The 27,510-nt window shown below is 43.8% G+C and overlaps 2 protein-coding genes across 2 annotated transcripts; both read left to right on the top strand.

Moving 5' to 3' along the window:
• Window positions 1-2,042: 2,042 nt before the first annotated feature.
• On the top strand, window positions 2,043-6,227 carry LOC149303771 (crk-like protein). Its single transcript, XM_089479950.1, has 3 exons — window positions 2,043-3,954; window positions 4,127-4,582; window positions 5,523-6,227. Exons 1-3 carry the CDS (start codon window positions 3,781-3,783, stop codon window positions 5,646-5,648), a joined length of 756 nt encoding a protein of 251 aa, XP_089336076.1. The 5' UTR covers window positions 2,043-3,780; the 3' UTR covers window positions 5,649-6,227.
• A 4,057-nt stretch (window positions 6,228-10,284) lies between these two features.
• On the top strand, window positions 10,285-25,313 carry ALDOA (aldolase, fructose-bisphosphate A). Its single transcript, XM_089479953.1, has 9 exons — window positions 10,285-10,390; window positions 19,647-19,772; window positions 19,890-20,101; window positions 21,639-21,693; window positions 21,817-21,977; window positions 23,155-23,238; window positions 23,388-23,562; window positions 24,062-24,261; window positions 24,856-25,313. Exons 2-9 carry the CDS (start codon window positions 19,661-19,663, stop codon window positions 24,946-24,948), a joined length of 1,092 nt encoding a protein of 363 aa, XP_089336079.1. The 5' UTR covers window positions 10,285-10,390; window positions 19,647-19,660; the 3' UTR covers window positions 24,949-25,313.
• Window positions 25,314-27,510: the final 2,197 nt, after the last annotated feature.

Genomic DNA, 27,510 nt, shown 5'->3' with positions numbered 1-27,510 from the left:
GAATAAAATTGGACTGGGTCTAGCATCTGACCTGCATTAGCTGGTACATTAACAGCTACAACCCTAAAAAAGGAGGGTATGCTAATTGTTTTCATACTCCTGTTTAGCTGTTGTCAAAGGGAGCAAGAGAATAGTGACCTGCCAAAAGTGAGATTACTGCTGGTAGCAGCCTAGTAGAAAGCAGGTGTCTGGACCTTGGGTGAACCAGCTTCATTACAAGGCTGAGTAGATTAAGACATGATTATATGCAAATAACAGGCATGCATGGGATGTTCAATGGATGAACACCTCTTAATAGAGCCATCATGGTATAGTGATTTGAGTGTTCAACTACAACTCTAAAGACCAGGGTTTGAATCCCATCTTGTCGATGGAAACCCACTGGGTGACTGTGGGCAAGTCACACTCTCTCAGCCTAAGGAAGCCAATAGCAACCCCCTTCAGAAGAAATTCTGCCAAGAAAAACCCATTATGGGGTCGCCATAAATCAGAAACAACTTGAAGGCAGACAAGAGTAACAACAAGGAGTGCTGATCAGAATATGAGTTTGGATAATCCCACTGAGCATCTATTCAAAAGATGCTAATCAATGGATCCTCTCATCATTATTCCCCTTCAGCAAATATTTTTGCTATAGAAATAAAGATTTTAAAAAGGGAGGTGGAATTACTGTGTGTTATTGTTTGTAGTTGTATGCCTTCAAGTCATTTCCAGTTTATGGCCACCCTGCGTAGCATAGTGGTTTGAGTGTTGGATTGTGGCTCCTGGAGACTAGGGCTTGAATCCCAACAGGACCATAAAACCTTTGGCAAGTCACATTCTCTCAGCCTCAGGGGAAAGCAAGGGCAAACCTCCTCTGAACAAAACTTGCCAAGAAAACCCCATGATAGCTTAATCTTCAGGTTGCCATAAGTCCAGGGTGGCTAGACGCCCTCCTTTTCCAGGACATACCCTACATTTCATCTTTCTGTCCAGGATGAATTCCAAAATGTCCTCCATTTTGAGCAGGACTAAGAAGCATGAATTAATAATAATGAGGAGAAAGACATGCTTTCCAGACCCTTCACCCTACTCTGGACACACTCCAGGTTCTCAGCGTCCTTTTTCATAGAATCATAGAGTTGGAAGAGACCCTAAGGGCCATCCAGTCCAACCCCATTCTGCCATGCAGGAACTCACAATCAAACCATCTCCGACAGATGGCCATCCAGCCTATGTTTAGAAACCTCCAATAAAGGAGACTCCACCACACTTTGAGAAAGTGTTCTTCTGTCAAACAGCTGTTATTGTCAGGATGTTCCTCCTAATGTTTAGCTGGAATCTCTTTTCCTGGAGCTTGCATCCATGCTTCCAGGTCCTGCTCTCTGGGGCAGCAGAAAACAAGCTTGCTCCATCCTCAGTATGACACCCTTTCAAATACTTAAACACGGCTATCATCTCCTCTTAATCTTCCCTTTCCCAGGCTAAACATACCCAGCTCCCTGCCTTTCCTCATAAGGCATGGTTTCCAGACCCTTCACCATTTTGGCAGCCCTCCACTGGACATGCCAGCTTCTAAACAGCCTTTATGGATTGTGGTGCCCAGAACTGGACACAGGATTCTTCCAGGCGAGGCATGACCAAGGCAGAATAGAGTGGCACTATTACGTCCCTTGATCTAGAGACATTGATGCAGCACAGAATTGCATTGGCCTCTTTAGCTGCGGCATCACACTGTTGACTCATGTCCAACTCGTGGTCTACTAGGACTCCTAGATCCCTTTCATATGTTAAGCCAAGTGCCCCCCTCCTTCTTTCTCTATATCTCTGCATCTCATTTTCTTCAGCCTTAATTGCACTACTTTCTATTTCTCTTTGAACTTGCCCAAGGCACATTATCCACCACAAAAGCAGTGTTTTACCACAGCCACAGTATCCACCACAAAACCCAAAGCAGCTTTCACAGTGTGTGTGTGTTGGGGGGGGGGGGGGAGAAAGAGGTAAAAAGGCCTCCATCTTGGAAACTGGGCCCAGTGCCCACAACCAAGATGGCGCTGCCGGCTTCAGCGCGGCTTCACCGCCTATTGTGCCCGGGCTCAAAATGGCCGGCGCTCCTCCGTTTGAGGGAGGAGGGGTGCGTCGTCGTCACTTTCCCATCAGCCCCGCCACCTCCGCCGCCGGAGCTGCAATCAGCATTGGGGCAGTGATTTGAGAGGACGGCGGCGGCGGCGGAGGAGGAGGAGGGGGGGAGAAGGGGAAGGAGAAGGAGGCGCTGCCGGCCATAAGTCCGGGTTTCGGATGGGCTAGAGCCGGAGGAAGGGAGCCAGGATGCCCTGGTCCCTGAGGGAAGGAGCAGGGGCTCTCCTGACTGAGGAGGGGGAGCATGGGGCTGAGGGGCGTTGTTGTGGGGCTGGGGCACACTGGCCTCATGCTGGAGAGCGCTGCTGATTTGGGGAGGGGGCTTTGTGTTCTTATTGTGAGAGCCTTTCCCATGTTGCCTCGAAGGGGCTGCAATGCAGCATTGAGGCTTTGAGGGGGCTCTTCCTTCCTGAGGATGCTAGGAAGGAGTAAGGGGTGCACATGGGAAGGGAAGGTGGGGCAGGGATTTGCAGCATGGATGGTTAGGGCTCTGGGCTGCCTAGGTCTCCCCAGAAGGTTGTAGGGAGGCTGAGCTGAGCATTTGGGGGTCTTCGTTTGTGGAGGTGTCTTTATTATTATTACTATTATTATTGTGCTGCTTTTTTGGGTGGGGAGGTGTGAAAAGGTGCTAGGTTTTCCTTCCCTGCCCCACAGGTTGTGTGTGGGTTTTATTCTTGGGTAGCTTTGAGGGAGCAGGCTTTAATTGGGATACACTAAAGCTTTCTCCAGAGGACCATAGCCTTTTCATGGCAATAGGAATTAATGGCCTCCTCTGTTTCTGGGAGATGATCCCCTCTGATTATTTTGTAGGTTAAATCGGAGTTAGGCATTTTTCTGCAAGAGCAGTTATAATGCACAGACCGGCTGTTCGTTTTACGGTTCTGGAAAGTGACTCTCGGTTAGGAGTGAAATAATTCCCTGTGTAAGGATTGTATCTCCTAATCTTATTCTGTTACGTTTTGTGAGGTGCTGATAACCTCTGTGGGGTATTGAAGAATTCTGAGGGTACAATCAGATCATATCACTTCTGTGAGCTTCTGTGGACATTTTCAATTTTCCAAATGTACTTAAGGAACATAAGGAAATGCTCTTAATTTTGTATGGACACCAGAGAACCTAAAGATCCCATACATGTGTTGCATTGTACATAGGCCTCTTACGTGGCTGTGTTGTATATTGTATGCTGATGGTTTTTTTGGTAGAATTTGTCTTTGAGCAGATAATTAACTTCTAGAAGGGTGCATTAGTTAGGAAAGTGAGCTGTAATTCCCGAAAATTAAATTAGAGCTGGGAGGGATCCCATTTATGGCATCCCTTTTATACTAAGGATTTCAGTGTCGAAGCTTTATTTGCATTCCTAAAATACTTCCTTCATTAAAATAGGTATTTGTAGGGGGAGTGGGGTATTCTGAAGGGAAATCAGATTTGGATGGTTCACACTACATGTGGAAGAAGCTTATTTCTCAGTGAGGGGGCTGCATATAATTATTTGAAGGTCACCTTAAATTTGAAAGAGGCAAGAGCTGCTAAATGAATCTACCACATAGATTTCTAATTGGGTAACTCCCCTGTAACAAAGGTGCTTTCAGACACCAGGGCAACCGTATCGCTTTTCTTGGGGATAATAATCAGTTGGGGGTTGGTGGGTTTGCCCACCCTCTGATGCTCCCCCAAGCCATGTCAGCTTTTGGGGATGCTCATGAGTGGTATATGGGGGCACTCAGCCGGCAAGAAGCAGCTGCCTGTCTGCAGGGCCACCGGCATGGAACGTTTCTGGTACGGGACAGCACCACCTGCCCTGGGGACTATGTGCTCTCAGTCAGTGAGAACTCCAAGGTGAGTTCCAATCTCTTAGATGTCTTGGGGGAGAAATATACAGGGTAGGAGGGTCTGTGTTGGAGTAGCTGAAGAACTTGGGGGAGGCCTTGATTATACATAAGTGGTTGAATTTTGGCGACCATAGAGAGCTCTGGTTTGATGTTTTTCTTTTTCCTCTTGCCTCTCTCAGGTTTCTCACTACATCATAAACAGCCTGCCTGGGCGCCTACGGATTGGGGAGCATGAGTTTGATGGCTTCCCCGCTCTGCTAGATTTCTACCGCCTTCACTACCTGGACACCACCACTCTTGTAGCTCCTGTGGGTCGGGTTGTAGCCCCTGCCTCTGCCCAGCCACCTCCTGCAGGTGAATGGGTCCGTGCCCTCTACGACTTTGTAGGCCGTGATCAAGAAGACCTCCCTTTCACCAAAGGGGAACCATTGAGGGTATTGGCCAAGCCTGAAGAACAGTGGTGGACAGCGCAGCGTGCAGATGGGCGTGTGGGCATGATACCCGTGCCCTATGTCCAGCCATGTCCATATGCTCATCCCAGCAGCCATGGTGCCCCCTGCCATGCTCCAGTAATAGCAAGAGCAGTGCAGCGACGGGTGCCTGGTGCCAGTGACAAGACAGCACTGGCCTTTGAGGCAAGTTGTGAGATAGTCTTTATTGTGGGACAACGTGGAGAATAAATGCATGTCTGACTGTTATATGAGAAAAGCATGCCCAATTCTACCCCTAAACCAAAAACCATGCAATCGGAATAAGTTTTGCAAATTAAGGGGCAGGAAGTAGTGGTGCAGTTCTCTTTGGAGCAGCTGTGAGCAACTCTGGCCCTCCAAATAGTTTTCAGCTGCAATTGTCCCTCACCATTGGTTATACTGACTAGGATTAATGGAAGTTGTAGGCCAAACATTTCTGGAGAGCAATAGTTGACCACCTCTGTTCTGCAAGATTATGTAGCCCAGGGGTAGGCTGAGTGTATGGCCCTCCAGATGTTACTGGATTGCAGCTCCCATCAGCCAGCATAGCCAGTGGTGAAGGATGAGTTGAGATGCAGTCAGCAGCATCTGATGGGTAACAGGTTCCTTGTTTGTGGCTTCGCAGAGCTTTAACTAATTGTGGAGAAGCATGAGTGATAGAAGGGAAGGAGGGGAAATATTGGGATATGGAAAGTTAAGATTAACAGTGATTTCCAAATGTTGGTCTTCAAGGCATTTTGGACTTCAGCTCCTAGAAGCCCCAGCCAGCTTGGCCAACTGTCAAGAATTATGGGAGCTGAAACCCAAAACATCTGGAGGTCCAAACTTTGGGAATCACTGGTTTAGAAGCTGTGTGGGGTGCTAAACACAATGCTTTCATGGGACTCCACTACCATTGTCAAGCTATTCTTTGTGACCATGAGAACAGAGACATTTTTTTAAAGTAAAGATCAGAGGTACTTGGATTATGCCATATTCTGCCATCCAGTTATTTGACATAAATATGAGCAAGTTAAGGGGGCAAACTGTATACAGAGAGAATACAAGTGACCCTATTGTCTTTGTTTTGTTCTGAATTCTGTTTGTATTTTCTGATGCTCCACAGGTTGGTGACCTCATTGCTGTCACCAAGATGAACGTCAATGGCCAATGGGAGGGTGAGCTGAATGGACGCCGTGGGCACTTTCCTTTCACCCATGTCAAGGTCCTAGATCCTGAGGAAACAAGTTGAATGTCTGATGTAACCCTTGAACTTTGACGTTACCTGTAGGGGCCACAATCCCTGGACTTTGACTTGTGAGCTTCCGGCCATCTTGAACGTTATACCTCCTTTCATGAACCTTGAAACTTTAAGCTACCCAGTGGCTGTTACTGATCATCCACTTCATTGATAGTTCAACTCCTTGGATATGGACCTCTTCTTCCACCTTGAACTCCTTGACATATGAACGTTCTCCATGACTTGCTGTTCTTAAAATGCTGTGGTACTCAAACTGTGTCAACTTAGACCCTTTATGGGCTTGTTCATATTTGCTCCCTAAGAACACAGTAATCCTTTTGGCCTTGTGGTTTTCAATTTTGATTATGTGCTACTCTGCATCCTGTGACCTGTGACCCCAGAAGCTCTTGAGCTTTAATGGTTGACCCTCTTTAGCCTTGTGTATTATTCATTTGACCCTGCTGTCACTGGGGGCAGGAACAGTGTTTGACTTTGACTGAGTGACCAGAGTCCTGCCACCCCTAATAGGAATCCCATTCCACTTGTTGTCTGTTCCAAACCACCTTGTTAATTAAAGTTTCCTGCTGATTATTCTTTACTGCTAATTACTCCTTCTGGGCAGGGTCCAGACAGGGTGCATATGGGGAAAGAGTGGCAATGTTGCTAGGGTAACTAGCATCACAAACTGGGGTTTGCATGTTGTCATGGTGATATGGCTCATAGCCTATTGCTCTAGGAAGGAGGAGAATGCAGGAAATCTCACACGTTGGCTGGGGCTTCTTGGTTTCCATCTGTTGCCCATCTTACCAATCCTACCATTTTGTGTGAGGATCAGTACTGACTTCCTATGCATACCAACAGCTTTAATAGGTACAGTCTCTTTTCCCCCCTATACTAATTTACTAAAGCCCATCATACTATTTGTATCTCTTTTTGATAAAAACAACCCTGTCTCTTCTGCTTTGGTACCTTCATTGATAGCATTATGGTACCATTATGGTTCCGTTTAGCCTAGCGTTTGGAGGATGAATTTGTATAGCACTCAAAAACCACAGATACACACACCCTCACCTTGGATTAAGATGGAAAAACAGATTTTGGCAAGGGAGAACGTATGGCCCTCTATATGTTATTGATCTTGTAGCCAGCCTGCAAGATAGCAAAGCATGATGGAAGCTGTAGCAGTTTATTAACATCCAGAGGGTTGAATGTTTCTCTGGTTGAAGAGATGGTGACAAGTTAAAGCCAAACCAGTTTAAAAGCAGTTTAAGGCAATTTAAAACCATGAACATGTGCAGATTTAGATATAATCTATTAATCCCCAAAGGCTTTTGTAAAATGCAGCATGACACTAGTGTTGGTGCCAACAGGGCCTCTGAGGATATTCCATAACTGGGGTACCATAGCAAAGGATGCCCTCTCTCACATGTTCCAGGAGTGTATTGCCCGAAATGATGGGTTACACAGAAGGCCCATTTCAACAGACTTCAAACCTCAGTCAGGCATATGTAGGGAGAAGTGCTTCTTTGGGTTTCAAGATCACAAGTTTGTTAGGACTTTGAATGTCCATCACCACCACCTTGAATTCATACTGGAAGTATATTGGCAGACTGTGCAACTGCATTAGCACCAGGATTATATGATGTTTGATATGATACTCTGATCAACAATCTAATTGCTGCATTTTGCACTAGCTGCAGCCTCCAAGTCATCTTCAAGGGCAGCCCCACATACAGCATATTGTACTAGTCTAATCAGAAAGTTACCAATGCATGAATTATTGGGTCTAGGCTATTGCTATCCAGGTATCTATCTATCTATCTATCTATCTATCTATCTATCTATCTATAAACTGTGTCTTAACCTACATATCTAGATATCTGAACACAAAGTATGTCTTCTGTGTAAGTGAATGGTAAAAGTCATTTAGTTCTAATTTTCTGCTTAATGCAGGAAATACAATGTGGGATGCTGCTCTGGCGTTTCTGGAAGCCTTACAACTAGCCTTCAACTAGACAGCTGAATGACCGCCTACTAACCTCCCAAGGTAGCTTTCTACTATCAAACAGCTCTCATAGTTGGGAAGGTTCTCCCAGTGTTTAGCCCAAATCTACTTTTCTCTCATTCATAGAGTCATCATAAGTCAGGACTTGACAAAAGTTAACAATGACTTCCTTGTAGGTTTCCCACTTTTGGTTTTAGGCTGGTCTTCTGGAACAACTGAGAACAAACAAATCTAGTTCATCTCTTGCATCATGGACCTTCAGATATTTGAAGGTGGCTATGAGATCCCCCTTTAATCTTATCCCAGGCTAAACATACCCAGATTTTTCAATGATTTTGCAGAGGATTTGATTGCAGTTACCCAAATTTTGCTACTAATTTTGCTGCTAATTCCATCCATCTGCTACAAGGAAGTCTCTTGGTCAGGTCCACACTTGCTTTGCAACACCCTGAGGTGTTATTTACACCATGCAAAATGAGAACATCTTTTTCCATCCCAAATATTGAAGTATGTTTTTCAGTCCACCTTAGAGAGCGGGGAACGCCCAACTGCTTTACAGCTGGTGCAGTCATTTTCTAATAATAATTATTATAATAGTAGGGCATGAAATAATAAGTAGGGTAATGTTTGCCTGTGAATCTGATTGTGTGTGATCAGTGTTAGGTAAGGGCATATTATGTTTATATATATCAGAGTGGCAGGATAGTCTTCAAACCTGCCTATACTCTCCCTCGTATCTGTTTCCTACAAAAAAATCTGCTCCAGAGCCACTTAGTTAAAAACTGGAGCAGAGACTACCAAGAAGGAGTCTTTGTGGCAGCCTTAAAGATTTTAACAGGCTTAATTTGACACACAGTGTCTCTGATATCTGGATCTAAGAAAATGACCTGGAGTTGGTGAATACTTGCAGAGAGTAAAATTTTGCTAATCTCTAAAGTCAGAGCAAGTGTAGTGCAGTGGACTGAGTGCTGGAATAGGATTGAAGAGTCAGCCATGGAAGCCCATTGGGTGACCTTGGGCAACTCACACTCTCTCAGCCTCAGAAGAAAGCAAAGGCAGACCCTCTCCAAACAAATCTTGCCAAGAAAACCTTGTGATAGGTTTTACCTTTGCCTTAGGGTTGCCATAAATTGGAAACAACTCAAAGGCACACAGCAACAACAAGGCAAACCTATTCAGGTTTTTCTTGGCGTGATTTGTTCAGAGGAGGTTTGCCTTGGCCCTGGTTATTTTAAAACATTTCCCAATCTAGTCTCAGGATCTGGAAACTGTTGAGTGTTGGATTGTAGTTTCTTCTGGGCGACAGCAGATGGCATTGAGGGACAAGGCTCTGGGGCAGGGACAGGGAAGAAGGCAAATGGAGATTAAATGGAAGCCTCAAATTGCAAGCTGTTTTGGGAAGAGAAGGGGCAACAGACAAGATAGAGGGGGAAAGTCACCTCATGGTGTCTTCTTACTGGGACTGTGGAGACTGCCAGGGAAGAAGGGGGGATGAATAACTTGGGCACTGAGTCCAAAGGGGCATCATAGGGGTAACCCCAAAATATTGGTGCAATTTAATCTCCAGTGGCAGAGGGGTCTAAATAAGAAGTGTTGGCAGATGCAAGGGGAGCATGTATGGGGAAGAGAACTGTTTGGGAATGAGCCACACTGTGGCTTGCGTCCCTCACAGGGTGACCAAACCGCAAAGGAGGACAAGGAACCGCAAAATGTAGTACAGGGCCAAATAAAAGTTAAAAACACTCTCCTAGAAATATCATGTTTCTTCGCCATGCTTATGAGAGCCAGCGTGGTGTTTGAGCATTGTGGACGATATGACTGGAGACCAGGGTTCGGACCCCAACTTGGCCATGTAAACCAACTGGGTGACTTTGGGCAAGTCACATTTTCTGTCTCAGAGGATAGCCATGACAAACCCTCTCTGAAGAAACCTGCCCAGAAAAGCCCATAATAGGGTTGCCATAAATCATAAATAAATGATCAGTTTTAGTATTGCAATAGTTTAATTCCATTTTAATTATCACTTCTGTAGGTTTTTAATTGTACTGTGTTTGTAGACTGTAAGCTGCTTCAGTCCTAATTTTGGGAACTCATCTATATATATTATATTGTACTGTATATTAGAGTATTATATTATAGAGTATTATATATAGATTATTATATAGTGGATATATTATAGTGTATTATATATAGAAATTCCCCAAAGGTCAAATTATATAGAGGAACTGCCCTCCATTTTGAGCATGGCTTTGTTGTGGTGTGTGTCTTGGAGTCCTTTCCAACTTGTGGGTGACCCTTTCGTTGTGTTTTCTGGCCACCTTTATGACTTTTGTTATTCATTTAGTTTATCATAGAGGAATTCCCCAAACGCCCTCCATTTTGAGCATGGCTTTGCTCTGGTGCCTTGGAGCCATTTCCGACTTATGGGCAACAACTGTCTTCCATGTATGATCTCTCTGGTTCAGGCAGAGGGCCCCGCGGCCTCTCAGGCTCCTTCCCCGTGACCGCCTGCCTTGCTCTCCGGGGAATGTCAGCGCAGGGCCTGCTCCTCGCGTTTCACATTCCGAGACCCCGGCCTCTATTTTTAGCCTGCCCCGCGAAAGGCCAGGGGTCGCGGAGAAGGTTAGCGCGGCCCTTCCCTCCCGCCTCCGCCTCTTTATAGCCCCGGCGCCGGCTTGGCTTCTGCCAGTCAGTCACCCAGCAGCGCCTCCGGAGCAGCCAGCCTCGTCGTCTCCCTCCGCACCCAACGGTAACCTCCTGGGGATGATGGGGCCTGGAGTGGAGGAGGGAAGGAAGGAAGGAAGGAGGCAGGCCTGGGCCTCTGTCTGGGGCCTTGCCTTGGGTTTAGCATTAGGAAGAACTGGAGGGAGGTTTCCTGCAGAAAAGGAAAGGGGAAAGGCTGTTTGTACACACGCACATCTGTGTGTTGTGTATGTTTATTTGTGTGTGTGTGTATATATATATATGTGTGTGTGTGTGTGTGTGTACATATATATCTCGGTGTGTTGTGTATATGTTTATTTGTGTGTGTCTGTGTATATATGTGTGTATGTGTATATGTGTGTACATATATATGTGTGTGTGTATTATGCTGGCTATTTGCTGTAAGAAATGGAATGAAATGAATATATGTGTGTGTATATGTTTATACATATGTGTGTATATATGTATGTGTGTGTGTGTTTGTATACACACACACATATATGTAATATTTCTGGAGACCACAGTTGCCTCCACACTGCAGAGAGTTTGACACCACTTGAACTGCCACGTCTCAATGCTGTGGAATCCTGGGATTTGTAGTCTGTTGTGGCCCCAGCACTCTCTCTGACAGACAGCAGAAATGATCCAGTTTGACACCACTTTGACTGCCCTGGCTCAGTGCTAGGGAATCATGGGAATTGTAGTTTTGTTGAGGCACCAGAGTTTTCTTTGACAGAGAAGGCAAAATGTCTCACAAAACTACAGATCCCCAAATTCCCTAGCCTTGAGCCAGGGCAGTGAAAGCAGTGTCAAACTGGATTATTTCTGCAGTGCGTTTTCACCCTTAAAGTCTCTTTCTCTCTGGTTGCATCTGGACAGCAGGAATAGCGCAGTTTGACACCGTTCAATGCCATGGAATCCTTGTATTTGTAGGTTTTTAAAAATTGCTTTATTTATTAGCTTTATGGTGCGTAATACAGTCAGTGCTATGGAATCCTGGGATTTGTAGTTTTGTCTTTTTTGTTTTTCGTTGTTTTAATTATTAGCTTTATGGTCCTTAATACCATACAACATACTGTATATAATAAATCCGTACTAAATATTACCATTGTTATAGCACATACCTTTCAGCCCTCCTTTTTTCTTCCTCCCCTTAGAGGACAATAACCAAGTAATTTAGTATCCAGTACTTATAATGTGGAATATATACTTACGATGTGGAATATTTTAACAGTTTCCCTAATTTCATTGTTGGGATTTTTAATTTTGAGAGATATTTAGCCTTCACTGAGAGAGTGGAGGTGCCGCAACAAGCTACAAACCCCTAGATCCCATAGTATTGAGGCCGGGGCAGTTAAAGCAGTGTCAGACTGCATTATTTCTGCAGTGCAGGTGCAGCCCCTCTCTCCGAAGACTAGCTTGTATTTTTAGCAGATTCCTACATGGATGGTTACAGCAAGGTCTGCCCTTTCACTTTAAGCCTGGCTTAACAAGCAGCCCCACATCAAAACCCTGTGGAGCTTTAAATATTAGTGGAAATCCATCTCCCATTTCCCTCACACTCTTTCACTTTTATTAGTCTATTGCTCTCTGCTTGATAAGGCCTAACTAACCCTCCAATTCTGTTTGCCAGTCTCAAGGATTTGTCCATTTAAGACCATAGAGACTGTTGACTGTCTTTCCTCCCAACACTCAACTTGTATGATCTAATGCTGCTGTTTCCTCCTTTGTCTGCTGCAATGACTTGCAAATGTCTTGCACAGTTGCTAATTGTTTGAGGAAGTTCTGTTCACATAAATGTATCTGGAAAGCAGCAAAGAGAAGAAGGTGTGCCTCTCCCTTTGTGAGATATAGTTTCCAAGTACTGTACCTAGTTAACTTAGGACAAAACAGGTGATATATTAACTGAGGAAGTAGACTGAAGTCTGCAAAAGCTCATGCTGCCAATTTCTTTCTTTCCACTAGTCCCAAAGGTGCTACACAAGATCTCTCTGCATACTATTTCTCTCACCTTCATTCTTCTTCTGTCGCTGCTGGTTGCTCAAATTGTCCTCCTAAAGCTTTGAGATTAATGCAGAAAAATAAATTTCTAGTATAAATTACATGGACATCTGTCCATTTCATCAGATGCAACTGATGCATCGGTTCCATCTGATGAAGTAATCTGGAGTTCACAAAAGATTCTGCTATTTCTGTTTCTCAGGCCGCATCTGCGCTGCAGAAATAATATAGCTTGACACCACTTTAACTGCCATGGCATACTGCTGTGTAATTCTGGGAATTGTAGTCTAGAGCTGCAACAAACTACAGTTCCCAGAATTCCATAGCATTGAGCCATGGCAGTTAAAGTAGAGCAAAAACGGATTATTTCTCTAAATTTTTAAAATTGAATTTACATTTCTTTATTAACAAAAGTAAATAGACATGAATAGCCAAACCAAACCAAACCAACCAACCAAACAAACACAAAACAAATACAGAAATCTACAGCCGTACACTGATCCTCTCCCCCCACCCATCCTTAAAAACATAGAAAAACAAATACATAAAAATTAAACTTTAGACTTCCTGCTTCCCTCCATTTGCTTTCTAAATTAACACATATTTTCTCCTCCCTAATCTTTGTACTGGATTACTTCTGCAGTGCAGATGCAGCCTCAGTCTCCAACAATGTTTCAGGATTTCTCTATCTCTCTTTATTCAGGAACAGATTCAGAGTGCTATACCTTGGAATACTGGTTCTATTTTTCCTTCTAACTCATGGTCCTAAAATTGGTAACTCGACCACACAGGGATCTCCTTTGCTGCTTAACTCATTTTTCTTCTCTTATCTCTTTACATCTCTTTCTTGCCTGCCTAAGACCTTTTTTATTTTTAAAAGCAGCTCTTGCATTCCCTGCAGAGGTAACTCAAATGCAAAAACTACAGCGTTGAACACATTTTAATTTTTTTACAATGCCAGCTAGTTTTTATCCTGGATTAAAACATTACATCCCATCTACCCCCACCACAAAATATTCCTTGCTTGTGAAAACCCTTTTAACATCTGCATGAAACCTTCTGGACAGAGACTGCAGTACATCTTGCTGTGTACTGTTCATCAGGTCACCCTCGAATGTGTCACATATTGCAACAGTAGCTTCTCAGAAAGGGTCTGCTTTGCTTTTGAGTATTTCACTGTATTGTAATAATCAAGAGTAGTTTTGTGTAAGGACCTCGAATGAGCCATCTGTAACAGATTTACTGTAGTAGACTCAGGGATTACATGTGTGTAATGCATTGTATAAAATGAATTTTAGCTAATGAAAGCTTCTGGTGTAATAAATGTGCCCCAGGGCCCTTTGCTGGGGTGGGGTGGGTGAGAAAGCAGAGGGTTTCTCTGTCTTCATTAGTTCCATGCCATGCAGAAATTTAGGATAAAGTTTCCTTAGCATGCTAATGAAATGATGAGGAAAGGGCCTCACCACCTCCATTTCTTCACCATAAGCAACAAGAAAGGGCAACATTTGCACAAATAAAATGGCAGTGTGGCCTCTTGTCAACTCTCCCCATTCTCATATTTTGGAACCAAATAATTAATTTTATTACTTAAAATAAAATCAATATTTTATATTAAAATATAAAGTATTTTAATTTTAATATATTAACATTTAAGTAATTTAAATTTGTTAAAATAATTTTAATAATTTAAGTAAAGCTATTATTAAAAGTTAAATACAAAATTTAAAGTAATGTTTAAACAAAGCATTGGGGCATTATTAAGATTGGTTGAACTGCAGCTATAGAGGATTTTTAGGGAGGGCAGGTATGTCTGTTGTGATCAAGAAGAGACAGTTCATCTTGCAGGCCCTGGGGCGATAGGTACATTTGCCATCCCTTCTCCTTCCTGCAAAACATATCCAGGAATATCTGTGTTGACCATATAACCAAGTATAATTACATCCAAAATCCACAAAATAGTGATATCTTTAATTCCAAAATGCACAAAATGCATGATGCAAGCTTTCAACACTCCACTGGCTTCTTCATCAGGCAAAAGTGTTAAGAATCATACAAGAGGGGAAAAAATATATATAATGGCAATATTAGTCAGAGGCTTGCATTTTCTCACATGGTTTTTGCTGTTACTTGGAGCCTTCTCCTTCCTATAATGTTAAAAATAACCACCTGATATGCAGATATCTTCTCCTTCCTGTGATTTTAAAATAACCTCCTGATATGCAGAAACCTCAGAAGGCAGTGGAGGTGGATGGGTAGCTTAACCTGTTGAATGGCTATCTTTCCTGCAAATATTACAAACAAGGTGAAGGGGGTTGAGTGGGAGAGGAGAACTATGTGGGGTAGGGGAAACAGGGGGAAATTGGCAAGAAATTGGGGGCAGAGTAGAAGATGTGGAGGAATCAGGCCGTGGGGAAGGATGGAACTCATTGCATCATGAAAAGCAGTGTCACCCTGATGGTGACCTTTCTGTCCTGCAAGCAGCAGGTTCTTGTAGGGCAGCCCCCAGCCAGACTAATCCTACTTAAGGGAGCAGGGAAGACTGGATAGGGGCAAAGTGTGTGGGGGGAAGGAACCAGAGGGCATCCTTCTTGGTGGTGCTACGTGCCTTCCTGCACAAAGACCAGTGACTCAGCTCCTACCGTAATCATCCCAAGAGAAGCCCCATTTGGATTCGGGCCTTGGCTGGGCAATGGAGAAGATTCTTGTGGGGTCTGGATTGCTCAAAGGGGAGGAGGGGTGTTGCATTCCCATGTTACATTGACCCCACAGGTGCCTGGCCTTTTCTCTCCTCTCATAAATCAAACAGCAGCTGCCTCTCACCTCTCAGGCGTTGAGGTGTTATGCAACCCGCCTTGCTTTCCCACACCTCTTCTTACCCCCCTTTTCCATTTGCTCCTTCATCAAACAGCCCGGCTCTGTCCAAAATGGGTGGCCGCAACCCTCTTGTCAGCTTAGCCCAACAGATGCTCCCTCGAGGCTAATGTTCACCCCATCCCACACAGTGATGTATCTAGGAATATATAAATTCACAAATGTTGCTCTGGACTGATTTATTAATTTGACTACATCCTGAGTTTACAGTCTTTCCTTCACTGCAAACATGCACTAAAGAAAATGTGGAAGAGATATTGATTTTAACCACCTTCTTGCAGACCTTTCAAATGTGATTAAAATGCATATATGTTGGATCTGGAGAGAGTCTTCTCTCTTTGTTCCAACAATGGTTGAGTCCAGAGATAATCAGAGATAATAGGAGAAGCCATTCAAAAATCAGCAAAAATCAACATGTCTGGCCTTTATTCCTACAAATGCAAAGCGTTCTAATGTCCATGCTTAAAAACACTTCTTTTTAGCTTACGACTTTACAGGACCAAGACAGAATGAAAGAAGATTCTGGGAAGAAACCAGTATTCAAATTAAGATCTGGACAGTATTCAAAGGAGTTCAGTTGATTTCTTCTTCTTCTTCTTCTTCTTCTTCTTCTTCTTCTTCTTCTTCTTCTTCTTCTTCTTCTTCTTTTAATTGGACAGCTGGATGGACAGGGTGACACGGTCTTGAGACATATTTTCCTCCAGGTGTGATCAGGGAGGAAAAAATTGCACAAGAATTACAGAACTGGGCACTTGGGGTAATAATAAAAAAATTCAACCCTTCAGGCTTCATGCTGATAAGCCACCAGTTCTGCCTTACTTCAAATTTTGCAGGAATTTTCTTTCTTGGCCCTTGCTTCTCATTATCTTGCACTCTGGTCCTGCATATAATAACATGAAAACCCTTGTGGGTTAAACCAAATGTGGCTCTAGACCAGCCTTCTGTTTTTGGAGTGACCAATCTGAAACCTAGTGAAGAAGCCCAGAAGTAGGGCATGAAGATACCACAGGACTGTAGGGTTGGAAGAGACCACAAGGGCCATTCAGTCCAATCCCCTTCAGACACGCAGGGAGATACAATCAAAGACAGATTGCCACCGAACCTCTGTTTGAAATTAAATTAAAAGAAAAGAAAAGAAAAGGAGAGTCCACCGCCCTCCAAGGCAGCATTTTCACTGTCAACCAGCTCTTACCATCAGGAAGTTCTTCCTAATGTTTAGGTGGAATCTCTTTTTCAGTTTCTTCTGAAAAAATACTGTATCTTCAGTAGCTTATTTATCAGCCACACATATCCAATACGGTGCTGATAACTTTAATTAGCCAAAAAGAGCACCTCCCAAACTCTTAACTAGGTAATCCTTACAGCACATTAAAACTAATAATTAGCATATATTTTTTTAAAAAGGCAGGAATCCATATTTTCAGTCTTCTTCTTAAATATTAGTCAGACTGTGCATAATGGCACCCTCTCTAGCAGCGGAGGCACAGAGGCATAGTGCCTCTAGTACTGAAAGGGTGCTACATTTATGAGGACTAGTAGGGCTATCTTCTATTAATGCATCTAGTCTCTTCTTTAAGCCATCGTTGGCTGCCATTGGCGTCTCTTGTGGTAGCAAATTTCCATAGCTTGACTATTCACTACATGAAGGAAGTCATAAACCCTGGAGAATGATTTCAAGCAGAAGGTCTTTGCCTGTAAGGATCATCTATCCTCTTAGATGTGGCAGGCATCTTGGTGCGTATGCATGCCTTCTCCAGTTTGAAAATGAATCCCTTCTATGACCTTTTTTATTTTTTATTTGGCCACAAAGCTGCAGTCCCACTTTTATCACTCCGGTACCACTTTGCTTTACAGCTGGGTTTCCCTCTCCACACACTCCTGGGCCAGGGAGCATCCAGAAATAGCAAGTGTGTCCTTCAGAAAAGGACAGGGGAGCCAAAGGAGGGGGGATCGGGTGTCCCCTGGAAAGGTCAGCGGTGAAACTGGAGTCTAAGAGAAGAGGCAAAGAGAAAAGGTCTGTGGAGCCACAGCGTTGGCTTATCCCCATCATCATTCTCACAATCCATCCAGGGGAGAGGGTGCAACTATATAAGTTATTATTTTTATCCCTAGCATGAACAAACCTGTGGTTGAAGTGTGGATTTTGCTACCCGCTCTTTTCAAAGCATCTAAGGGTGCATCTACACTGAAGAAATAATGCCCTTTAACACCACTTTAAGTAGCTCCATCCTATGAAATCCTGGGATTTGTAGTTTTACCAGGCCTTCGGCCTTCTCTGCCAAAGAGTAGTGGTGCCTCACCAAACTACAAAACCTAGGATTCTGTAGGATGGAGCCATGGAAGGTAAAGTAGTGTCAGGGTGACCAGGCATCCTCCTTTTTCAGGACATTTCAGCCTTCTGTTTAGGAGGAATTCCAAAATATCCTCACTTTAGAGCAGGACTAAGAAGCATGAATTTACATTTTTGTAAGCATGCTTTTATTTGGGAATGTCCTACATTTTTCTGGATGGCCCTACATTTTTTGCGATGCCTTGTCCTCCTTTGTGGTTAGAACATCTGGTCACCTTGGTCCAAACACACTGCTGAAAAAATCCAGTTGGAGACAGATTTAACTGCCCTGGCTCAGTGCTAGGGAATCTTGGGAATTATAGTTTATTGTGGCTCCAGAGCTCTCTGAGAGAGAAGGCTACACCTGAGGAAAATTGAATACATCTGAGGTAGTAGGCTTTAGTCTAGGAAAGCTCATGTTGCCAACTTCTTTCTTTCAGTTTGTCTCAAAGGTGCTACAAGATTTTTCTATGTACAAGATATCATTCCCAGAACTCCCTAGTGTTGAGTTCAAGCAGTCTCAGACTGGATATTATTTCTGCAGTGTGTTTTGGACCCATGTGTCAAAACTCCATTATTTCTAGAGCGCAGATGCACCTTAGGTCAGTGGCTCCCAAACTTTGGCCCTTCAGGTGTTTTGCATTTCAGCTCCCAGAAGCCCCAGCCAGCTTGGCTAATGGTCAAGAACTCCTGGGGGCTGAAATCCAAAACATTGGGAGGACCTCAAAATTTGGGAACCACTGAACTGAAAGATTCTTTTTAAAAAATCTCTTCTTTTCCTCCTGTTTGCAACACTGAGCACCCATTACGTTGGAACGGAAATTCCACGGAAGAAGGCAAAGCACTGGGGCCAGCCTTTTTGCTTTTCTCTCCCATACCATCCATCAGAGCCTTCCAGCCCCAGTTCAGTTTGAAGGGGGAGGAAATCCATCCAATGGTGTTCCCCTCTATTTAAATAAATACTTCCTTGCTATGTAGGGGGAGGGCTTGGTCCCTTTTAAAAGTCTCCTCCCTCCCCAGTGAGTCAAATCTCACTCCCTTTTCTCCATCGGAGCAGCTGCTTGAAAAGGTCTCCCTTCCTTTTTCTTCCACATTCTCTGCAGAAAAAGAGGTGAGATCTCCATGTTGGGGTACATTTTTTTTGGGGGGGGTGCGATTGGGGACCATGATAGATCCCGTTTTTTTAAGAGAAAGCAGGAATCTGCTTTGGCTGTATCCACACTGGAGAACTAATCCAGTTTGGCACCACTTTGACTGCCAGGGCTCAATGCTATGGAATTCTGGGCATGGTAGTTTGTTGGGGGCCCAACAACTACCATGCCCAGAATTCCATAGCATTGAGCCCTGGCAGTCAAAGTGGTGCCAAACTGAATTAATTCTCCAATGTGGATGAACCACTGGAGAGGGGTAAAAAGGAAGAACTGGAAACTATGATAAGAAATCTGAGATGGGCACTCAAGATAGAGGTTTTTTTTTTGGGGGGGGGGGGAGAACATTATATGAACCCACGTGGCGAAATGTTGAAATGTGCACAACTGTTGCGTACCTAAAGGAAGGAAGAGAACATTTTTTCTCTTCGCTCCCCGCCCTTTAACCGGAAGGAAGAGGTTTATAGTCATTGATAGAGAGAAAAATGCTGCATTTTTAGTATCCCCTCCCCTTGTAATTCTTCTACATCAGGTTGAGAAAAGAAATGGGAGGGGAGAGAAATTTGGAATATCTCAATAGAAAAGGATCAGGAAAGATGGGGTGGGAAGATAGACCATTTACGTCCTTGAAATGCCCTTGATTTGGGTCTCTGTTCAGTAGGAACCATCATCCCTTGTTTGTTTTTCAAAATGCACCCTAGTTGTCTTATTTGGAGGATCCCTTTAGACCTTGATCAAAGATTCCTTTGATCACTGTGGCAACAGGGAGGGAATCAGTGGTGGATTTCTTCCCTCCCTTCTCCTCTTTTGCCCTGCCCTGCTTGTACAGACACATCAAGGTCGGTGGCCTGGCATGTGGGCAATGCCAGGAGAGGCAAGCAACAACAGTGGGAGGCGGAGGAGGAAGAAAATCACCTTACCCAGGATGTTAACGCTTTTCTTGCCTTTCCCAGTTTAGTCATTCAAGATGCCTCACCAATACCCAGCCTTGACTCCTGAGCAGAAGAAGGAGCTGGCAGAGAATGCTCTGCGTATTGTGGCACCTGGAAAGGGCATCCTCGCTGCCGACGAATCCACTGGTAAGAGCTGGGAAGGAAGAGGAGAATGAGTGATGAGAAAGAGGCGGTGGGTTTGTGTGTATGAGCAGCATAGCCTGTCTGCCTAATGTCCATTGTGTCCTCTCCTTCACCTCCTAGGCAGCATTGCCAAGCGCCTGCAATCCATTGGCACTGAGAACACCGAGGAGAACCGCCGTTTCTACAGGCAGCTGCTTTTCACTGCAGATGACCGTGTCAACCCTTGCATTGGTGGGGTCATCCTCTTCCATGAGACTATGTACCAGAAGGCTGATGATGGCCGTCAGTTCACCAAGGTCATTAAGGACAAAGGTGCCATTGTAGGCATCAAGGTAAGTGATCACACAATAAGGGCTGATACCTATTAATGGTAGAGCCCCTTCTCTAAATTGCTGTTGTATATGATCCATAGGAAGCAGACATGTACCCATGTACTGTTCAGGAAGTCTACACAACCTTGTAAAACAGACCTGGGTGACTTGCAGTCTCCAGATGTTCTTGGGCTGCAACTCCCGTTATCCTTTGCTCTAGGCTCTGCTGACTAAAGCCAGTGCGGGTTGCTCTCCAAGAACCTCTAGAAGGCTAGACACTTTCTATCCCTTTTGTAGAAAGGTGATGCAAGCCTGGAAAAAGGAGGCATACTGTTTAAAATGAATTTGGAGCTTGGGGATGATCAGAGCTGAAGGTGTTTTCACTTGGCTAGTTTGGTCAGTAATAGAGATGCCACCTGCTTTAAGGAAATCTTGATTGGATTTGCATATGAATAAAGTGATTGTGAAGAAATCCTCACTTTTCTTATATGCAGATAATGCATTCATGTACCCTGGTAGACACCCTTTTAGAAGAGGCTTTCCCTTCTGGGTGAGAAAGGAGAATGCCTCTTCTAAAATGACTCTTGAAATCTGCAGTATTTTAAGAAATAATATAACCCTTCCTCAACATCTGACCAATTGTAAGCAGGCAACTTTTTAACCAACCTGAAGAACTGACTAAATACTGAAATCCCAAAGTCCTTGATTTTTATATGAATGAATGATATGAATGAAAAATGAGACTCTGGGGTTCTTTGGGGTTGGAAAAGAGAGGTTTCAGCATTGTGCTACATTTGCAAGAGAAACTCTCTGTTACCTTTTTCAGCAGAATTATCTATTTTCTCTTTTCAAAATCAGTGATCATGACAGCTTCACAAAACACATTTACTCTGTCAAGGCTGTTGGGGAAATAAACCTTTACTTTGTTGTTGTGTGCCTTCAAGTTGTTTTTGACATACAGTGACCCTAAGGTGACCCTATCACAGGGTTTTTCTGGCAAGATTTGTTCAAAGAAGGTTTGTCTTTGCTCTTCTCTGACTTGCCCAAGGTCACCAATGAGTTTCCAATAGGGATTTGAACCCCCGTCTCCAGACCAGTCCAACATTTAAACCGCTACACTGGCTCCAGAATATCTATTTAAGAGTATAAACATTATACTGTTTGTAACCCAAAGGACTTTTGGGAACTAGGTGGAATTATGGTGAATTATAATGAAAAATGAAAAGTAGGAGTCACTATTTTAAGAAAAACACACATGCAAAAAAACAACAACCCCGTAGCACCTTAAGAGACTAACTGAAAGAAAGAAATTGGCAGCATGTGCTTTCATAGACTTCAAAAAGCATCTGAGAAAGTTGACTTAAGTCTATGAAATCTCATGCTGCCAATTTCTTTCTTTCAGTTAGTCTCTAAGGTGCTACAAGAGCTATCTACATACAAAAAAAAACCCTGTTTCCCTACTAGTGATTTTTTTTAATTGGATGATAAGATGGGTGGCTCAAGCAGATAAAGGTGGCTGGGTTTTGGTTTGACAAACTTTACTCTTCCCTCCTCACAGGTTGACAAAGGCGTTGTGCCCCTTGCTGGGACAAATGGAGAGACCACCACCCAGGGTGAGTGACTGGGGGATGAAACAAGTTCTGGGCAGAATCAGAAGTAAAGAAAGAAACCCAAGATGGGGGAATAGTATTGCTGTTCAGAGAACTCTGGTCCTTAACCTTCTCATGCCTGTGTAGGTCTTGATGGATTGGCTGAACGCTGTGCCCAATACAAGAAGGATGGTGCTGACTTTGCCAAGTGGCGTTGTGTCCTGAAGATCACTCCAACCACCCCTTCCCACCTGGCAATCATTGAGAATGCCAATGTACTTGCCCGTTATGCCAGCATCTGCCAGCAGGTGGGTACAAGATGATATTTGGATGAAGGAAGGCAGTTAACTGGAGGGTGGCTAGTTCCTGGTGGAACTTTCTTATCAGGGAAATGATGTGATGACAGAGCATGTGTACAGTGCATAGAAAAGCCCAGATTTAAGCTGTGATTAATGGCATTTGGGTAGCAGGGTTGGGAAAGATCTTGTGATTATAGAGAGCAATTGCCATTTAGTATATGTGGTACCAGGCTTGCTGGGCCATCAGACTGACTCTCAGCAAGGTACCTCCTTAAATGCATATTACAGTTGAGTTGCAGACAGTGTTGAAATGGCGGTTTTGTATGCTTCACAGAAGACTACTCTGGGAAATTTCCCAAGGACGTTCAGTGTCATTATTTTGCCAGTGGGTGGAGGCTGTCTTCTCTAACTGTAGTACACATTCTTGCTACAAGAGGGCACCAAGTAATTTAATAAGTTGCAACATGCAATTGCAAGAGTCCTGCACTATATGGAATTTCCAGCTATTGTGTACTTGACCTGAGAAGGCATTAAGACATACAGTTGCCCCCCCCCCCCCCCCCCCCCGTATCCACAGATTCAACCATTACACAGCTTGGAAATATTAAACAAACAAAAAATCCAAAAAAGCAAACCTTGATTTTGCCATTTGATATAAGAGACACATTTTACTACACCATTGTGTATAATGGGACTTGAGCCTCCATGGATTTTGCTATCCACAGGGACTCAGGATCCAAATCCCTGTGGATACCAAGGGCCCACTCTACTTAGCTTTTGTTTTGTGTCTGAAAACACTGGAGATTGCTGTACTACACTCTTGTAGTGCTACTATTCCACTTTTACTGCTCTAGCTGCCTCCTGTTGCATTCCCCAGATGTTCAGTGAGGCCTAAGAGCTTTCTGGCTGGAATTCTAAATGTCTCTCCTTCAGTCGAAGTGGAATAGCAGCATTTGCAGCAATCTAGCAAATGTCTAGTGATTTAGACATTTGTCTAGTAATCTAGACATTTATAATCTAGCAAAAACACCTTATAGGTGTTTAAAATATATTTGGTCAGAGGGGTTAAATTTTAGTCATGCAATTTCAATGTTTTTCTTGCAACTTTGAATTTTTTATTTTTTATTGTCATCTCCACTACCTGCTTGGGATTCTGTTGATCATCTGCTATCCCTTTTAATTCCAGAATGGGATTGTTCCTATTGTGGAACCTGAAATCCTCCCTGATGGTGACCACGATCTCAAACGCTGCCAATATGTGACAGAAAAGGTGAGAGATGCTGAAAAGAGGAAGCTTATTAGTATATATAGTTGGAATCTCTGTCACAATAGTGGTCTTTGTTTCCAGTATGAACTTGAAGATATGATCCTGACACATACTTTACTAGCACTGACCTCTGCCCATTACACCATGGACAGGTTCTGGCTGCAGTGTACAAGGCCCTGAGTGACCATCACATCTATCTGGAGGGGACCCTGCTCAAGCCAAACATGGTGACAGGTGGCCATGCTTGCACCCACAAATACACTCCTGAAGAAATTGCCATGGCAACGGTTACTGCCCTGCGCCGCACTGTGCCCCCAGCTGTGCCTGGTAAGAAAAGAGGGGAGGGGTGTCAAGGAATGCCTGTTTACTTTCCTGTCCAAAATAAATGTGTGATCTTGCAGATTCCTGCACTTCTTTGGCAAAGTGGTAGCCTCCTTGAGTCTCTGTACCAGGAGGAAGGTGGGATATAAATAAATAAAATAACTAAAATAAAAAAGTAATAGTCCTGCAGAACCGTGTATCTGTACCAGGGTTTCTATAAACCTAGCTGTTGATGATTCATGTTATGGAAGTGGGTTTATTGTGTGAGTGGTAATGCAGTGATTCAGAAGTCAGAAGGAAAACATCTGTCTGATTTCGCTTCCAAATGCTCTCCCCCATAAAGTCTTCAGTGGAAACTAACCCATTTCAGATTTTAAATCCACCCTTTTCTTACTGCATTTCCTCTTCTACTTGCTTTAAAAAAAATGGGCACAAGTTGTGCTCCATTCATGTATGTGCATATGCATATATATATCTCATTCTTTGTTACCTTATATGATCACAGGAATCACCTTCCTGTCTGGTGGCCAAAGTGAGGAAGAGGCTTCTATGAACCTGAATGCCATCAACAAATGCCCCCTGCACAAGCCATGGGCCCTGACCTTCTCCTATGGCCGTGCCCTGCAAGCCTCTGCCCTCAAGGCCTGGAGTGGAAAGAAAGAGAACCTCAAGAATGCCCAGGAGGAGTACATCAAGCGTGCATTGGTATGTTTTGCTTAGGCTACTTTATCCATGGTAGTGGGATCAAAGCAAGGCCCTGAGTAGTTTCAATTCCATATGAGCTCAGGGGTTGTGACAGATAAAGCTGAGGCGAGGTTAAAAGAGACTTCAGTTCCTAAATAGCAATCATCTTTGGGAGAAACTCGTTTTTGGGAGAAATTCAAACATTTTAAATATGCTGTCATATTTAGAAAAAGGAGTAAATGCAAGCAGTTTGGATGGCTAGAAAAATAGAACAGTTTTGGTGGGACCAGGAGAGTGGCCTGTTATACACAGGGCCACAGTCTCTTTGGGACCCAGGCTCCCCAGTTTCTGTACTTCCAGCCATTTTGGGAGGTGAGGGCAAAGGATGGATGGCAGATGGGAAAGTTTTATTTGTACTTCTTGGTTACTTGCGTTCTCTGCCTTTCCAGACAGAGAGCAGGAGTTTAATATGCCTTCACTGAGGGGAGCTGGGAACTGAAATCTCAGTTTCTCTGCTGCCTAACAAGGGAAGATATGATGATACAGGCAATGTGTGGCATGCCTTTTCTTTTTTAAGATGAAACTGATTCCAGCACCTATTAATTTTTTTTACAGGCCAACAGCCTTGCCTGCCAAGGCAAATATGTTTCATCTGGCAAAAGTGGAGCTGCTGCTGAGTCCCTCTTTGTAGCCAACCATGCTTATTAAAATCAGAGGCTTGGTTGCACTGTCTGCTCTTTTGTTGTAACGTTGTGCCTGAGCTACTGTGGTGTCTGTTGTTTTTTCTTCACTTCTGCCTCTACCCTCCACCCCACCCCTTTTCTGCCTGCTTCTCTTGTGAGGGAGAATGGAAATCTTTGCCTTGCCGTGAAAGAACCAAGAGGTCTTGGCTTCTTCCTTCCCCTCACTCACTCCCCTCCCCTAACCTCAGTATGCCTTTATGTGTGATGTCCAGCCTCTCCTGGTGACTGACGACACTCCTGGTCCGTGCCCAAAACATCAAAATGTCTCCGGAGCTGTGATACTTGACTCACGGACCTCTAGAAATAAAGAGAATCTATTTAAACATTGCAGTTGCCTGTTTTCTTCTTCTAAACCTGGGATGAGCAGAACGTGCATCCTTAGGTGATTTCCAGCAGATCTGGAAGGATTTCCATTGTTCACGAAGAGCAGCAATAACCCCCCTGCCCCACCAGCTCTGCATTATATTGCTCAAATGAAAAAAATAATTAGTACTTACTCAAACTGTTATCTGCCTTCTGTCTCATAATGGAGGAGGGCAGGATATATATCAGATAATACATAAATAGATTTTTATCTGGAAGGCTGAAAACTTTCCTCAGGCTCAGAACAGATTCTTGCATTCTGAATACTTTAATCTGAAGTAGAAGTAGTTTCCATTAAGCTCTGACTGGTGCATTTCTGGGTTCTAGCAAAAAACAGATATCATTAGACTGAAGTTTGCATTGTGCCTATTCTAAAGAAGTTAAGCTTTAGCTATAAGCCTTCAGCCCTGCCTGTGCCTTGAAGCTGAGAGTTATATACCAAAAGGTGTACAAGCTGCTGTTTGTGTTGATGGAAGTCAATGGATCCCCTTGCCCATGACTTCCTTCTCCGGCTTGTAGTAGCTCTGCAGGACCACAGGCACATATTTGTTCTCACCTTGTGTGAGGCTATAGGACCTTGAACACATACCAACCCAAGCTAAAGTTGGACTATCTGGAGAATGCTAAAAGGCTTCACAGATGTGCTTTGGAGAATACCGGCCTCCCAAATACTTAAACAGTTAAAGCTGGTAGCCATTCTAACACAGTATTTGTTAGTAGCATTTTTGGTAAGCATGAGGTATAGAAGTACCTGTCAATTTGACAGTGCTTGTTACATTATCTTGGGTATTCAATACCAGCAATAAATTTGCAAAGAATGACAATGTAACTCCTTATCTGAAAGAACTGTCAGGTGGGTATATCACATAAACAGGAACCGTATCCCATAGCAATTACAGACTAGGCCATGAATCGGAGAGAGAAGCAAGACCATCAGTAGTTGCTTTTTCAAAACCAAAGTACTGGTGCTCAGGCAAATCTAGCATGCATGATATGAGATGTTTCTAACATATTTCTAACATCTGTATTTTTAAGTATAGAATCATAGAGTTGGAAGAGACCGCAAGGGCCATCCAATCCAACCCCCTGCCATGCAGGAAATCTAAATCAAAGCATCCCTGACAGATGTCCATCCAGCCTCTGTTTAAAGACCTCTGAGGAAGCAGACTCCACTACACTCTGAGGGAGTATGCAGACTTTATGTGATTCTTATCCCTCTCAGGCCCACATGGTGTAACCTCTCAAACATGACACTAATTCAGGTCTGTCTGGCTGAGATAAGACCCACTTTTCTCCCTAATCCTAGTTCCTTCAACAGTTTCCACCCAATTGTTAATTGCCAAAAAACCTGTTACTTTGGATGTCTGAATGAGAGGCCTCCAAGACATCCTGTTACTAACAGCCACAATAAGGTTTGCATACCTTATTGTAGAAGACCATAGCTTTCTTGACCAAGGGCCTGAGCAGATAGTTCCAACCCAGGTCAGTCCCTGAGGTGATGCAGTGACAGACACACACCCCTCACCATGGAACTGCTGCCACTGCCGTTTCATCCATCCTGAGTTCCCTGTCACAACCCATAAGGGCAGAAATGGAGCACTTGGCAACCACTATATGGCCAGATGCCCTCTTCCGATGTCAAGAGGTTGTGATGGGGGACTTTGGGATGGATGCAATGGCAGCAGCAGGTATAGAGTGTATGGAGTCCTTTTAGTTTGTGGGCTGTGTCTGCGGTTTCCTGGAAGCCACAGCAAACAGTCAGTCTTTTTGGACTGGATTAAGGCTCCTATGGGCCAGAATCGGTCCAGGATTGCCAAATCAATGTCCAGACCCCAGACCAGTGCTAATGGCCTGCATTATCTAGACAGGACAACATGAGGCATGGGGAAGCACTGCTCTTTTGGCCTAGAGTCTATCTACCTCTTCCCTTCCACTTTACCAAGCATTATTGTCTTTCCAATGAGTCATGTTTACCTTGTGGTGTCCAAAGTAAGACAGCCTAAATTTAGTCATTTTGGCTTCTAGGGAGAGTTCAGGCTTGATTTTCTCTGGAACCTATTTATGTGGGCTTCCACCCACATCACATGGCATCCTAATTATACCCACAACCTCCTTCCTTCTTTTCCTCTTAGAGGTTTTCAATATGTTTTCATTCTATATTCCT

Source organism: Sceloporus occidentalis, unplaced genomic scaffold (genome assembly GCF_023333645.1).
Source record: "Sceloporus occidentalis isolate IW3139 unplaced genomic scaffold, rSceOcc1.0.p SCAF_14, whole genome shotgun sequence".
Taxonomy (NCBI): Eukaryota; Metazoa; Chordata; class Lepidosauria; order Squamata; family Phrynosomatidae; genus Sceloporus; species Sceloporus occidentalis.
Note: the sequence above shows the minus strand (reverse complement) of the source record. Positions and strands in the feature narration are given on the sequence as shown.

Coding starts and splice junctions, on each gene's coding strand:
- LOC149303771 (XM_089479950.1), top strand. CDS start 3,781: ATGCTCCCCCAAGCCATGTCAGCTTTTGGGGATGCTCATGAGTGGTAT. Junction 3,955..4,126: donor CAGTCAGTGAGAACTCCAAG/GTGAGTTCCAAT, acceptor TGCCTCTCTCAG/GTTTCTCACTACATCATAAA. Junction 4,583..5,522: donor AGACAGCACTGGCCTTTGAG/GCAAGTTGTGAG, acceptor GATGCTCCACAG/GTTGGTGACCTCATTGCTGT.
- ALDOA (XM_089479953.1), top strand. CDS start 19,661: ATGCCTCACCAATACCCAGCCTTGACTCCTGAGCAGAAGAAGGAGCTG. Junction 21,978..23,154: donor ATGCCAGCATCTGCCAGCAG/GTGGGTACAAGA, acceptor TTTTAATTCCAG/AATGGGATTGTTCCTATTGT. Junction 24,262..24,855: donor AGTACATCAAGCGTGCATTG/GTATGTTTTGCT, acceptor TTTTTTTTACAG/GCCAACAGCCTTGCCTGCCA.